The sequence below is a fragment of the Channa argus genome, chromosome 24 (assembly GCF_033026475.1).
Source record: "Channa argus isolate prfri chromosome 24, Channa argus male v1.0, whole genome shotgun sequence".
NCBI classification, from domain to species: domain Eukaryota; kingdom Metazoa; phylum Chordata; class Actinopteri; order Anabantiformes; family Channidae; genus Channa; species Channa argus.
Window position 1 is genome coordinate 8024064 of NC_090220.1, and position 12868 is coordinate 8036931.

A 12868-nucleotide genomic window follows, 5' to 3' on the forward strand; every position below is an offset into this window, starting at 1 on the left:
ATTTTTAAACAATTTTTACAGCCTAAATGAGATTTTTCTAAATTTCTGGAACACCACTTCCTTTCTGACTTTCGTGTTGCCTGTTTTAAGTTGCGTGTTTGTGAACTATACCATGGAGATCACCTCTTCTGGTTTACTGCCTTCTTTTTCAGAGGGGCAACACTATCGACTATTGAACGTAGTGAGGCTGCAGAATTGTCAACAAGATAATCAACTTGTGCAGGAGTAACATTAAGGTGGCTACTTTCCATTGTATTGAAAAATGGTGAAGCAAATGATGAAAGAATTGTTTCTTTCAATTTGTTTACAGCTTCTTAAGCTTCTTAAGCATCTGCTATAGTGGATTTTTTTCCTAACTGCTGTATAGTCTATTATTGTAAATTCAGTGTCTTTCAAATTCTTAATGTGTAATTTTAATATTGATAGGTGGTGTGTCAAATCCTCCTGTCACCTAATTGTCATGTAAACGGGAAATCTGATTTCCCCAGGTAGATTTCTCTGGCATATAAACGCTTAACCAGGTTTTTTTTTATCAGCTTTCTCCAAAAGTGCATGTGCTTACCAAAATGACTCAGACAGCAGGCCAGATAAAGCCTAAAAGAAGGACACATCATTAACACAATAATGCTGCCTCCTATAAAATCCGACTGAAAATTAAAATAACACAAAGTCCCCTCGCAGAAGTCTAAATAAGTTGCTTTCCACTTTATTTTACTCAGACAGTTCATGCTGTGGATCAGAGTGTGTCTCCCCCCTCTATTTTGTTCTCTGCCCTGCGCTGTCATGCTGCAGAGATATGTAGAAAGCAAAAAAGAAAGTCAGAAAGCAGCGTTTTCTGTCAGAGTTAAAATCTGTGAGTACATATAAACACAGTCAACAGATTTATCTATAAAAAGGTGTTAAGTAAACAAATTTCATGTGAAACAAATGACCTAGTTTAACAATGGATTTTGCAAAGTAGTAATTTATATCTGATGCAGGCAGTGCAGATTCCTTTGTTTGGATAAAATACTAAATGATTTCCTGATCATTTGCTCCCTCACAGAATTTGCTCACTTTAAACAAGACTTAACAATAAATGGTCTGCAGTTATATAGCACTTTTGTACTTACTCATACTCAAAGCGCTTTTCACAGCTTCTTATTCACCCATTCGCACTCACACACACCGATGGGGCAGTTACTATGCAGGTGGCCAACACTCTAAGTTGGGCTTCATTTATTATGTGACTGGAGGAGCCGGGGATTGAAACCAACAACTGTGGGTTTGGTGGACAACCGCTGCACCACACAGTGCCATTCAGTCTGTTACTGTGTTACAGTGTAAGACTGAAAAAACTGAAAATAAAGAAAAAAATTAGGACGTAAATAAAAAGAAAACCTCAAGGGCTGTACAGAAAGTTGAATGAAGGATTTAGATATGATAGAAGTCAGTGTAGCACACATGTCTATAATAAAATAGGTTACATTTTGGTTTACTGTATGAATCATCATGTACTCTATGTTGCTCATTTAATTTCAGTTGAGGAGTAAGTCTGGTGTGTGTGGGAGCGCTCTGCACCGACAATTGCTGTTCTGAGACCAGCTGTGCGCCACATAAATTCATTTATCATTTAACGAGGAGTGTGTGATGTCCCAGTCTTCTCTACACAGTTATATAATCACCAGGCACAAGTTACAGTAAAGACATGTGTTATCACTCAATGTGTTTTTTACTAGACCCTGCCCGTGTGGTAAACATGCCGCCCGTTATCTACGTGGCCATTGGTCTGCCTGGTTTCATCCGCTGTCCTGTCCATGCCAACCCCCCTGTAACATTGGTCAAGTGGAAGAAAGATGGCCTCCCTCTCCGGATAGATAAGGTGAGCTGATGCAGTGATGCTGTTCACTTCACCCCAGCTCAGACTACAAGCAAGTATGGCATTTCTTTAGTTGAAGCTTCATGCAGTTCTGTTTTTCTACTTCATCCATTCCTTTTCATCTTTTTTCTTATTGAACAAAAACTATAGGACTTCTACCTATTTATTTCTAAGTGTGAGCTCCACTAAACCATTCGTAGGAGCAATAAGTTACTATTGGCTTGTAATGTAAAGTGTAACTCTCCATCTCAAACCGTCCACCACTTCTTGATCCACAGTACCCTGGTTGGAGCCAAATGGACGATGGGAGCATCCGTGTGGCAGAGGTGACAGAGGACTCTCTAGGCACCTATACCTGCATGCCTTACAATGCCCTGGGTTCCATGGGATGGTCCCCTCCCGCTCCCCTGGTGCTAAAGGTTCGTGATCAGTCACTACATTAATTAGCAAAAGGGAGGAGAAATTTCAGCTCCACCTTGATCTAGACCAAACCAATTTGGCTGTTTTACTCTGGACAGGACCCTCCCAAATTCTCAGTGGTTCCTGGAGGGGAGTACAGGCAGGAGGCTGGGAGAGAACTGGTCATCCCCTGTGAGGCAGAGGGAGACCCCTTTCCCAATATCACATGGAGGAAGGTAAGACACAAAACACACTTTACTTACAGTACAGCTCCAAAGTGTTCACTATCAGACTGTTTGTTAACCAATGCATCCTATTCTTTTATGTTCAATATTTTCAATTGAGAAATCTGTGCCTGTATTGGATGCTCAGATTTTAATCACTTAAATGTCTCAATGCCATTTCAGCGAATTTAATCACAATTTAATGATGCCTCTGCAATCAATATATTAGATTCTCTCAATTGTTTTCTTGATTGTAATGATGAATTATCTTGCTCATTAGCTCTTATTTGATGAGCAATTTTTTGTCCCATTTAAAACATTAATATCTCAACATTCTGTATAATTTGCCACTGTTGAAATATTTCAAGCATTGTTATCCTAGTAGATATAATATTGTACACTTGTGTTTCTTTGACATTTTTTTTGTTTTAATTTCTTCCCCACCCGTTTCTAAAAATGTTAAGGCAGTTCATAAGATGTTAATAAAAACAGAAGATGATCTGAAAATCTTTTAGCATATTGCACCCCCCACATTATCACAGATACTGGCTTTTGAACTGTGTGCATTTCAAATTTTGACTCATCACATCACAGGGCGGTTTTTCCATGACCTCAGTTTATTTTAAAAGGAGCTCAAGCTCAGAGAAGGCAGCATTGTTTCTGCTGGTTGGTAGAGTTTTAACTTTTGATTGTATGCAGCAAAAAACTGTTCACTAAGAATAGATTTCAGAGGTTTTTCTTAGCCCATGCACTGATTTATACTAAAGAATAATGTGCGTTTTAAATGCAATGTAGCCTGAGGCCCAGTAGACCCCCAGCCAATATTATATACCATAAACTTAACTTATGGTAGCTCCTCAGCCCAAGTTTTTGCCCATTAACCCCCCCCCACACACACACACACACACACACACAAACACACACACACACAAAAAAAACACACACCAAAAAAAAAAGCTCCCCTTTAAAAAAAATCTAATTAATCCTTCCAAGAAGAAATAAGATCTTGCCTTAAGTTATAAATTCTGTTTAATTATGATGACACTTGTTAGCATTAGCCTCATTAGCTTGGAAAATGTTAATGTGTAAAGTACCTTTTTCAAAAGCACCTTCACTTTTACTAAAATAGGCATGGCTCTCTTTCATGGAAGATTTCTGTCCCCTCTCAATTTAAGTAATTTTCTTTTTTGTTTAAATCTTTTTTCCCCACCTCTTTTCTTTTTCATTGATGTACCAAGGGGTACATCACGGCACCTTCTCTGGGATATCATTTTCTTTATTTATTTGTTGCCAGTTCCACTAGATGTTTTTTTTTTCCTGCTCCGTTTTGGGATCGAACTATTTTTTAGTTAAATAGTGCCACTCTCTCCATCTGTCTTTAACTGGCTGACTCTTTTTTCCATGGCTTGGTGGACTGTAGGTAGGGAAGCCCAGTAAAAGCAAGCACAATGTTCTGCCTCGAGGCAGCTTACAGTTCAAGTCACTCACTAAGGAGGACCATGGGGAGTGGGAGTGTGTCGCCACCAACGTTGCCACGAGCATCACTGCCAGCACGCACGTCCAAGTCATAGGTACTCAACATGTACTGTACACAAATGCACAAACACATGCATCCATAAACAAACATGCATTAAGTAAATACACACTAGATCACTTTGTTATTATGTAGCAAGTGCAGCAATTGACTAAGCTTCTTCCCCTTAGTTGCATTTGCCAGACATCCGTAGTAGTACAGGACAGTAAATAATGGGTTCTCAGTTTCTGACACAGGTAGACAAATGCAGCTTTTCTAGTTTTTGCCAATGACAGTTAGTTTTCCTCCTTACATTACAGCAGCCATTGGCAGTTTTCATCAGCTGGAGTTTGCAGGCAAATTAAGTTAAAATTAGCCTCATGAATTGATTTAAAGTGTCATCTCTGAGCTGCGTTTAATAATGACACATTTCACTCCAACTGATGCTACACGCTAATGAGGTCTTTTTGTTTCACACGGATCCTAATTTATGCTCTTTTGTACCTTTTGTCTGACAGATTCTTGTGTTGAGATACAACCATTAACCCAAATCAAACTGACTTTTTTCCCACGTTGAAATTACTACAAGTAAAAGTCTCACTGATAAATGGTTTTACCAACTGTTAACGTTCACAATTCTTCACAAGATCTTTAGTTTTTAGCTCTTGAGTGTGTTAAATAGGATATAGTGTTATATGACTAAACAGATTTGTGTCAGAAATGAAGATGACTTTTAATAAACTTGATGCCAAAGTCAAACTAAAGCTCATCACACTATAGTAACAGGAAAACTTTTAACAGAGCAACATTTAGCTCTGGCATCTTCTTCCACTAAACACACAGAACAACAGGTAACAATTTAAAAATATAACATAATAAGGTGTGTGTGATCTGCTTGATTGTAAGTTAATCTACATTCAGATTGGGGCAATCATAGGAGAGATGGTTAACCCTGTCTGGATATCCCATACAGAGAGTAATAATATCTTTGTGGAGAGGATAAAAATAATTGAACTTAACCCAGATTTTCAGCCAAAAAATAAATAAAAAATCCATTACTTTTTTGCTTCTAAAGACAAGTTGTTCAAGATGACAGAAATGGTTGCTGATTCTGATTCCCAGCTCCTATATGTTGAAAAGTCCTTGATGAGGATCTGAAACCCTAGCAATTGTAAAGCTGTTTGATTATTAAAAACAGAGAAGTATGTGTCTGTCATCGCTGTTTTCTATAACTCAGGAGAGCCAGGTTTAGGAGAAAAATGTTCACTGGGATCCAAAGGAAAGACAGTTCCTGTGTTGTTTGCTATTGGAGGCACTGAGTTAGTTTACCAGACAAGCTATACATCAGAATAGAATTGAATCCATTCCGTGGGGTTTCTTAAGCTAAGCAAGACACAGCTTTGTCAGTTTACAGTTGATAAGGTGTGATTAAACAATTGCATTTGGGATTAGTGAAGGGTCAGTAACAAAGGAGTTTTGAGTTTAGCACCGACACCTGCTGTTTGGTGTGATGGCAGAAGCTGTATGCATCCAATTATGTACACATACTTTCAATACACATGATTAGATCCAGTCTGTAATAAGCTTAAGGTTGAAAAGAATATTAAATATCCAAGTTAACAAAGTTACATATCAACCTATTTTAGTGACAAAACACAACTCTTAAGAGGATAAACCATCCTGAAATATTAACATATGGGATAGTTGGATGGATGGCTGCTGAGAAAACACAATAACCTAACTCATAATACATTTCTGAAAGACAACTTGTTGCAGGACATGGCAAATAACCACAATCTTCAGTTTTATTTCAGCTAACTTTTTTTGTTATATGTTATACCCCTGCACTCCTCTCTGCAAGTCACTGTTATTTGAAAAAATGCAAAAAAAAATACATACATTTCTTTAAAAATGTATCACCACAGGGCTACTCAGTCACTAAAGTGCCTTTTTAACACCTTGCCCTCCCTGCAGGCACAAGCCCCCACGCCCCCACCAGCGTGCGCGTAGTGGCATCCTCCAGCTGGGCAAATTTGTCCTGGGTGGCGGGCTATGATGGAGGCTTCCAGCAGACATTCTCAGTCTGGTATGGCCATGTGTGAGTCATCCCAGCATGCTTTGCTTTCTGCTTCTTTCTTTTCCCGATACTCTAAAATTGTCTTTCCCAGGGTTGTGTTCAGAACAGTTGTAAAAGCGTAGAGATGGAAATACATGGAGACCCAGTGTGAGTGAGTTTTCATCTCTAATTTCTGAAGAAATACTTCAAAAAAGCAGTTGCAACGAAACTGAACATGACCCAACGATCTCTGTCCTGCTGCTAAAGCTTTCCTGCTGCTTGACTATGAAAAAGGCCTGGGCTATTTTTTTTTTAAAATTCCTATTATTAGATTTTGTCTATGACTGGAAATATAATTGTAATCACACATTATGTTTCATTGACATAACCCAAAAGTACAAAATGTTCAAAGTACAGTACAGTCTGTATCTGGTTACCATCTTGCTAATCCTTGGTTGTGATGCAGGTGTGTAATTAGTCAAATAAATGTGTCTGAATACAGTCATTCAACTTCTTTATGGGGGGAATCAAGGTGATGGAGTGGTTAGTGCTGCTGCTTCACAGCTGCAAAGGCCCCCGTTTGCATGTTCTCCCCATGCTTTTGTGGATTTCCTCCAGGTATTCTGGTTTCCTCCCCAAAACACGCATGTTAGGTTAAGTGGTGAATCTAAGTTGCCCATAGGTGAATGGTTGTCTTGACTGTACAGTATGTCTCTGTGTTGGCCCTGATAGGCTGGTGTTTTGTCCAGGGTGGACACTCTCTCCCATTGGCGGCTGGGACAGACTCCAGCTCCCCCATGACCACGAATGGGCTAAGCAGTTACAGATAATGGATGGTTGATAGCTGAGTTTCACCCCAGTCACATACATCACTCTACTGTAGTTTTATATATTATTTTTTTAACCAATTATACAATCTTTAGACATCATTTCGGATCCAGCTTTTAGTATAATTGTTGTAAAATGACAAACTGCATTACTACAAATACAGCAGTATTTATAGAAACACTGTCTAATATTAACAGTATTTATTGTGTGCAGTACATTACACACAATAAGGCACATTAATGTCTCAAACAAAGGTGCTGATGTGTGAGGTAAGGTGGATGATTACTAGCTACCGTAACGATTTTAGGTGGACAGATTCTTAGTTTACGTTCATTTGGACAGTTTGAATGATGTGGGTAAATGTTCAACAAGGGTCTGTCCAAGGGAATAAGACGGGATGAAAACACCACGACTACTTTTTGGAAAATCCATGCAGATGAAAACAGAGCTTTAACATTCTCCAGCACATACATCACTCTACTGTAGTTTTAAATATAATTTTTTTAACCAATTATACAATCTTTAGACATCATTTCGGATCCAGCTTTTAGTACAATTGTCGTAAAATGACTACATTACTACAAACACAGCAGTATTTATAGAAACACTGTCTAATATTAACAGTATTTATTGTGTGCGGTAAAAAACAAAAATTCATAAATAATTTAGCAGGTCTTGACCTGGCTCAACAACCATGACAAAAGAGAGGAGTACGCAATGTAAAGGCCAAAATAAGGAGTTTATTGTAGTAAAACCAAGACTAAACAATCAAAAATAACTTCATCAGTCCCATCAGTGATGTTTGCGTGCATGGATGAGTGAATACAAAGTAACATAACAAGACAAATCCACAACGCAAACGTTGAGGTTGAGCAACAGAGAGCCGGCCGGCCAGCAAGCCACTTGTCTCCAAGAGAGGCCAGGGTTTTATAGGAAGTAGGACACTGGGCTCAGGTGTCCTCAACCACCGTAATAGGCTCCACCTCCTGCTACCTGCAAGTAGAACAAACAACAACTCGACGGGCCAGAGGGCCGTCATGTGAACTAATCCACACACGATAAACCCAACTGTTGATGGTAACTTATCATGATTTATTAAATCAGTATGGCAATTGCAGCGTTAATGAAATATAAAAAGAATTTCACTAGCTTTTATTAATCGTATTGACTCTGACGAAACAGCTTTGCTCACTGATGTTTGCTGTCAGTTAATTTGCTCAGGTGACCCACACCGCTCATGTTTTTTGAATTTCAACTTCCGCATACAGACAGATCCAATTGGACATTAATATGATATATAAAATACTACAGCGTACATTGTGTTCAAAATATTTTATATTACTTTTTAAGGCTGAACTGAGACTGAGACAATTTTTTATAATGAAGACATATCTAAATAGTTTTAGCATAAAAGTGTGTAAAGGCTGCACTGTGTCGTATGTGTGTGAAATAACGCATTTAATTAGTGTTTATTGTAATTGTTCTAATAACTTCTTCACCTTTTATTGGAAGTTCCATTAAACCAAGTATTTCCATTATCCAAGTCTACGAGTTTAGCTATGAAGTCTAAATATTTCAGTGTGTTGCATGATAGTTTCCGTTTACAACATACAGTACTGTACTTTACATGTTACCTCAACACACAGTAAAAGCACTATATCTGAATATTATCCTAGGCATCTAGATTGGGATGGTTGCAGCTGTTGCATGTGTACAGTTTTGTGCTTTGTTTGGTGATCTGGTGCATTTGGTGCTGAATGTATGGCATGGGCAAACAGCAACCTGCAAATCAGAGCGCAGCATGGGCTTATCCATTAACTCAAATTTGTGTTGTGAAGGAAGTGATGGAGCAAACATCATTTTCTATACTCTTCTAGATCATGGATGGCACCAGAAGTGTTAGAACTTTCAGGACAACAAGTTCCATTATTATTTGCTAAACTGCATTAAAATAAATTACTTTAACGTGATATGTTTAAAAAGTATAACATACTGTAGGAGGTAGGAAGCTACTGTGCAATTATTTTCTTATTCTAGATTAAACAGTTTTGCTATCCGTCTGCTCACGTCTCTTCCTGGCTCCTGCACAGGTTGAAGAGGGAGCATTTAGGTCCACATGACTGGCTGTCCATACCCGTGCCTGGAGGCCACGATTGGATGTTGGTGCCTGGTTTGGAGCCAGAGACAACATACCAGTTCAGCATCCTGGCCCAAAACAAGCTTGGCACAGGCCCCTTCAGCGAGGTTGTCACTGTGAACACACTAGGTAAATATAGTCCAGACTTATTTACCAGGACAGATCGATCCAAAACTAAACTTTCTTTGGCACGAAACCAGTCAGAATGCCAAGAACGGCTCTTATTGGGACAAAATAATTATTTGTACTTGCATGGGCATATTTTAATATATCATGTTTTTGCACCTAACAAAAATCTCTTATATTTTCTTTTGATGAACTACATGCCACAGTGGTAGAGTAGTAATTTTAGAAAGTTCTGCCTTAAATGAGGTCTGTCACAAGGTTAAATACAGTCACATTCAGAGATGGTAATGTGATGTTTCACAGATTGTAGAATGCAGTTGCAGCACCTCATGCAAATATTTTATAAGCAGTCATTTTCATTACACTCATATCTATAGACAGTTAGTCTCAGATTCTGGTTACTGTAAAGGTAAAAAATAGCATTATACCAAACCATAACATAGCAAATTATTAAAAAATCTAACAAATTTGAATATAATCAGATAAAATAAATAACAGCTTATTTTGGGAATAGTTTTTTAAGCAGTCAGGGGAAAAGAAAAACACATTTTATTTAAATTAGCTAGTGCTTTATAGGTACATTGACCTGTTTGCTTACATTTCTGGAGATATTCTGTCCAATATAAATCATTCAAAAGTGTTATTATATTCATTATATAACAGGTACATTGTTGGGCAGTTAGGATACCTGTCTGTTTTTCATAATTAGTTATTAGCTCATTCCGCTTGTCATTTTAAAGTGTCTTCCAAATATTGAAAATGTCTTTGACCAAAATGTGCTGACATGCGAGTGCAGTAAAATAACATATTACCCAAATGGAATCCAGTTGTGTGGGTCATTAGTAGGTTTTGAGATGTACATAGAAAGAGAAGAAATGTCAATTTTTAAGCATGTGAGACACACTTATTGAATAAAAGCTTAATCCCATCAAGTCACATTCTAATAAAGTTGAATTTTAATGTAAAGGCACATGATTCACTTGTACCATGCTGGTGGTGCTAGTCACTAGGTATGAAACTGACACGCCTTTTTAACCCTTATGTGCTCTTTCAGTATTTCCTATAAGTACCCCTGAACCATTGGTGCTGCTTACCCCACCACGGTGCCTCACAGCCAATCGCACGCAGCAGGGAGTCCTGCTCACCTGGATGCCACCTGCCAATCACACAGCACCTATCCAGCATTATGTTATGGAATTTCGCCTGGGGGAACGATGGGAAGTCTTGGACGACATTATTCCAGCTGGGGAGACAGAGTTGCTGGCTCGAGACCTTATACAGGTAACACAACATTTCATGAGCTGCAGACTTTAAACAAAGGCACACAAACTCTCAGAGAGGAAAACACTTGGACATAATGCTAGTTAATACCCATTACTATTAACCAACGACTTATTACGAACATCTTAGAATAAGCATTTTATCCTGTATCTACTATACATAGTTCTTAGTTTTCTGCTGGTTTAATGGAGGTTGGCATGTTGTACCACCATATTTCTAACATGGCCTAGAGGCCAAAACAAACAATGGTTTTAGAGGGAATTGCTTATTCTTATGTAGAAGTACTAGCCTGAAATTGGTGAGAGTTTAACACAGCTTCATCCTGTGTCCAGAAAGACTTGAGGCACACCTCCTATTTCAACTTAAAAACACAAACATAACGTAAACCTAGGTTGGCAAAATAATTAGATCAATTAGTCTATTTAATGGGCTGTAAGGATAATAATGATTAATATTAAGCAAAAACAGTCAGAGTAATGTCAGATATATGGTATTCACACTATCCATCCATCTATTATTGTAACTGCTTATCCTGTTCAGGGTCATGAGGAGCTGTAGCCACTAAATCTTACACTGCACCTATAGTCCATTAGACTATATATTTTTGTAAACTTCCAGTGAAAAAAATCAGTAGAGTCACTCTTTTTTTTGGTGGTCAAGGGTCAAGATAAGAATATGAGTTTGACAGACATGAATGTAAACTGCAACTCAGCGGGTTGTCGGAGGCATGCAACCACAAGATGGTAATTCAAGTTCAGTGTAGCTTGCATGTACATTACACACGATAGGGCACATTAATGTCTCAAACAAAGGTGCTGATGTGTGAGGTAAGGTGGATGATTACTAGCTACCGTAACGATTTTAGGTGGACAGATTCTTAGTTTACGTTCATTTGGACAGTTTGAGTGACGTGGGTAAATGTTCAACAAGGCTCTGTCCAAGTGAAAAAGACGGGATGAAAACACCACGACTACTTTTTGGAAAATCCATGCAGATGATAGAGTGCTCTCAGTAGTTTAAGAACAATTTCCTCTTGTTTTATAGATATGTGTCAAGATATTCATACAGTGGTTTAATATTTTTTACAACATATCAGATGTTAAAACAGATTTTTTTAAATATTTGCCCATTTAATTTTATATGCCAGCAGTACATTTTTAAAAAGTTGAGATACAAGTAGAGGCATGTTTACAGGCATGTTTTATCACATATTCTTAGACATAGACCCAAGGAGAATCGCTTCAATTTAAAAAAACAATTTCTCTTATTCTTGCTTAATATAGTTTGGGGTCTCTTTCTTTTAATTTATGTGTATTGAATGTTCCTAATGGATGAAAAATTTAGCACCTTTACTTCTGACCTGTGTTGTTAAAATAAAAAGGGCTATGCTGAAAAATGTACTTTTTTGATGGCAGCACATTTTGCTCCAAAATAGTAAATATCATTCAGCCTTAACGGACCTTCTCAGATTGGCATGCAACACCCACACCATCACACAATACTGGCTTTTGATGTGTGCATTCATAATAAGTCAGGGGGTTCATCTCCTTTTTAACATAATTTCCAAAAGAATTTTCAAATTTTGACTCATAAAACTACCGGAAAGTTTTTCTATTTCACATCAGTGCAGATTGAATAAGCTCAGGGTCAGAAAGGGGGTGGCGTTTCTGGATCCTGTTTATATATGGGTGGTTGTGGCTCAGCAGTCATCCATAAACAACAGGGTCCTTGAGTGAAACAGTGAACCCCACTGAAGCACTTTGGAGTTTTAACTTGCATTTGTGTATACAGTGACAAATTGTGTTAACCCACATTGGTTTTCAGAGGCATTCCTGAGCCCATGGTCTTAACATTTTTCAAACTGTAACTGTGTTAATTGCATCATTTTAAAAATTTGCAAATGATAAATAAAATTTTTATGTTATGTTAATTTTTATGTTTGGATAATGTCCAAACTTTTCTGGAAATTAGGTATCTAGTAAGATTGCCATGTGCACAAGCTGTCTTGGCTCACTTTGTGACCATCTCGGTGGATTTTATTCCATGGTTGCCATTTCTAGTTTTTATTATTTATCATTTAGTAACAAGCATGCAGAATATAGCCTTTATTTCTACACATCTGATCTGATCTGATCTCACCCCCAGTGAGTGAGAAGAGCAGCTAAACTATGAAATTAAAACATGGTTCATTTCTAGAAACACTTTCACTACACCAAATCAGAGCAAATCAATGCACCAGTACACAATTGTTTTGAGTTTGTGACACATTGCTTCTTCTTAACATTTTTACATCTAGCTCATGTCAGCTAAATGTCTTGCCATGACATGTTTGAGCTTCTTTCTTTAAGTTAACCACCACTTTCAGTATCATGCAGATCCTTTTATGTCTCTTTCAATTGCACAGCAAACACCCCCACACACACGTCTGTCTAGCTCTCTTACCACA

The 12868-nt window shown here is 37.9% G+C and overlaps 1 protein-coding gene across 8 annotated transcripts in view; it reads left to right on the top strand.

The window, feature by feature from the left end:
* LOC137109121 (protein turtle homolog B-like) overlaps positions 1–12868 on the top strand; it is a 121682-nt gene that overhangs the window by 76500 nt on the left and 32314 nt on the right. For 6 of the 8 annotated variants that reach the window (XR_010912270.1, XM_067494541.1, XM_067494544.1 and 3 more), the window contains exons 8-14: positions 1719–1861; positions 2137–2277; positions 2377–2493; positions 3902–4052; positions 5969–6092; positions 8969–9144; positions 10196–10422. Coding sequence is in view for 7 of the 8 variants with exons in the window: in XM_067494541.1 (XP_067350642.1) it covers positions 1719–1861; positions 2137–2277; positions 2377–2493; positions 3902–4052; positions 5969–6092; positions 8969–9144; positions 10196–10422 (1079 nt within the window). In the remaining variant the exon portion in view is untranslated. The remainder of the gene's footprint in view (positions 1–1718; positions 1862–2136; positions 2278–2376; positions 2494–3901; positions 4053–5968; positions 6093–8968; positions 9145–10195; positions 10423–12868) is intronic. The other 2 variants (XM_067494543.1, XM_067494546.1) reach the window with 1 other exon arrangement.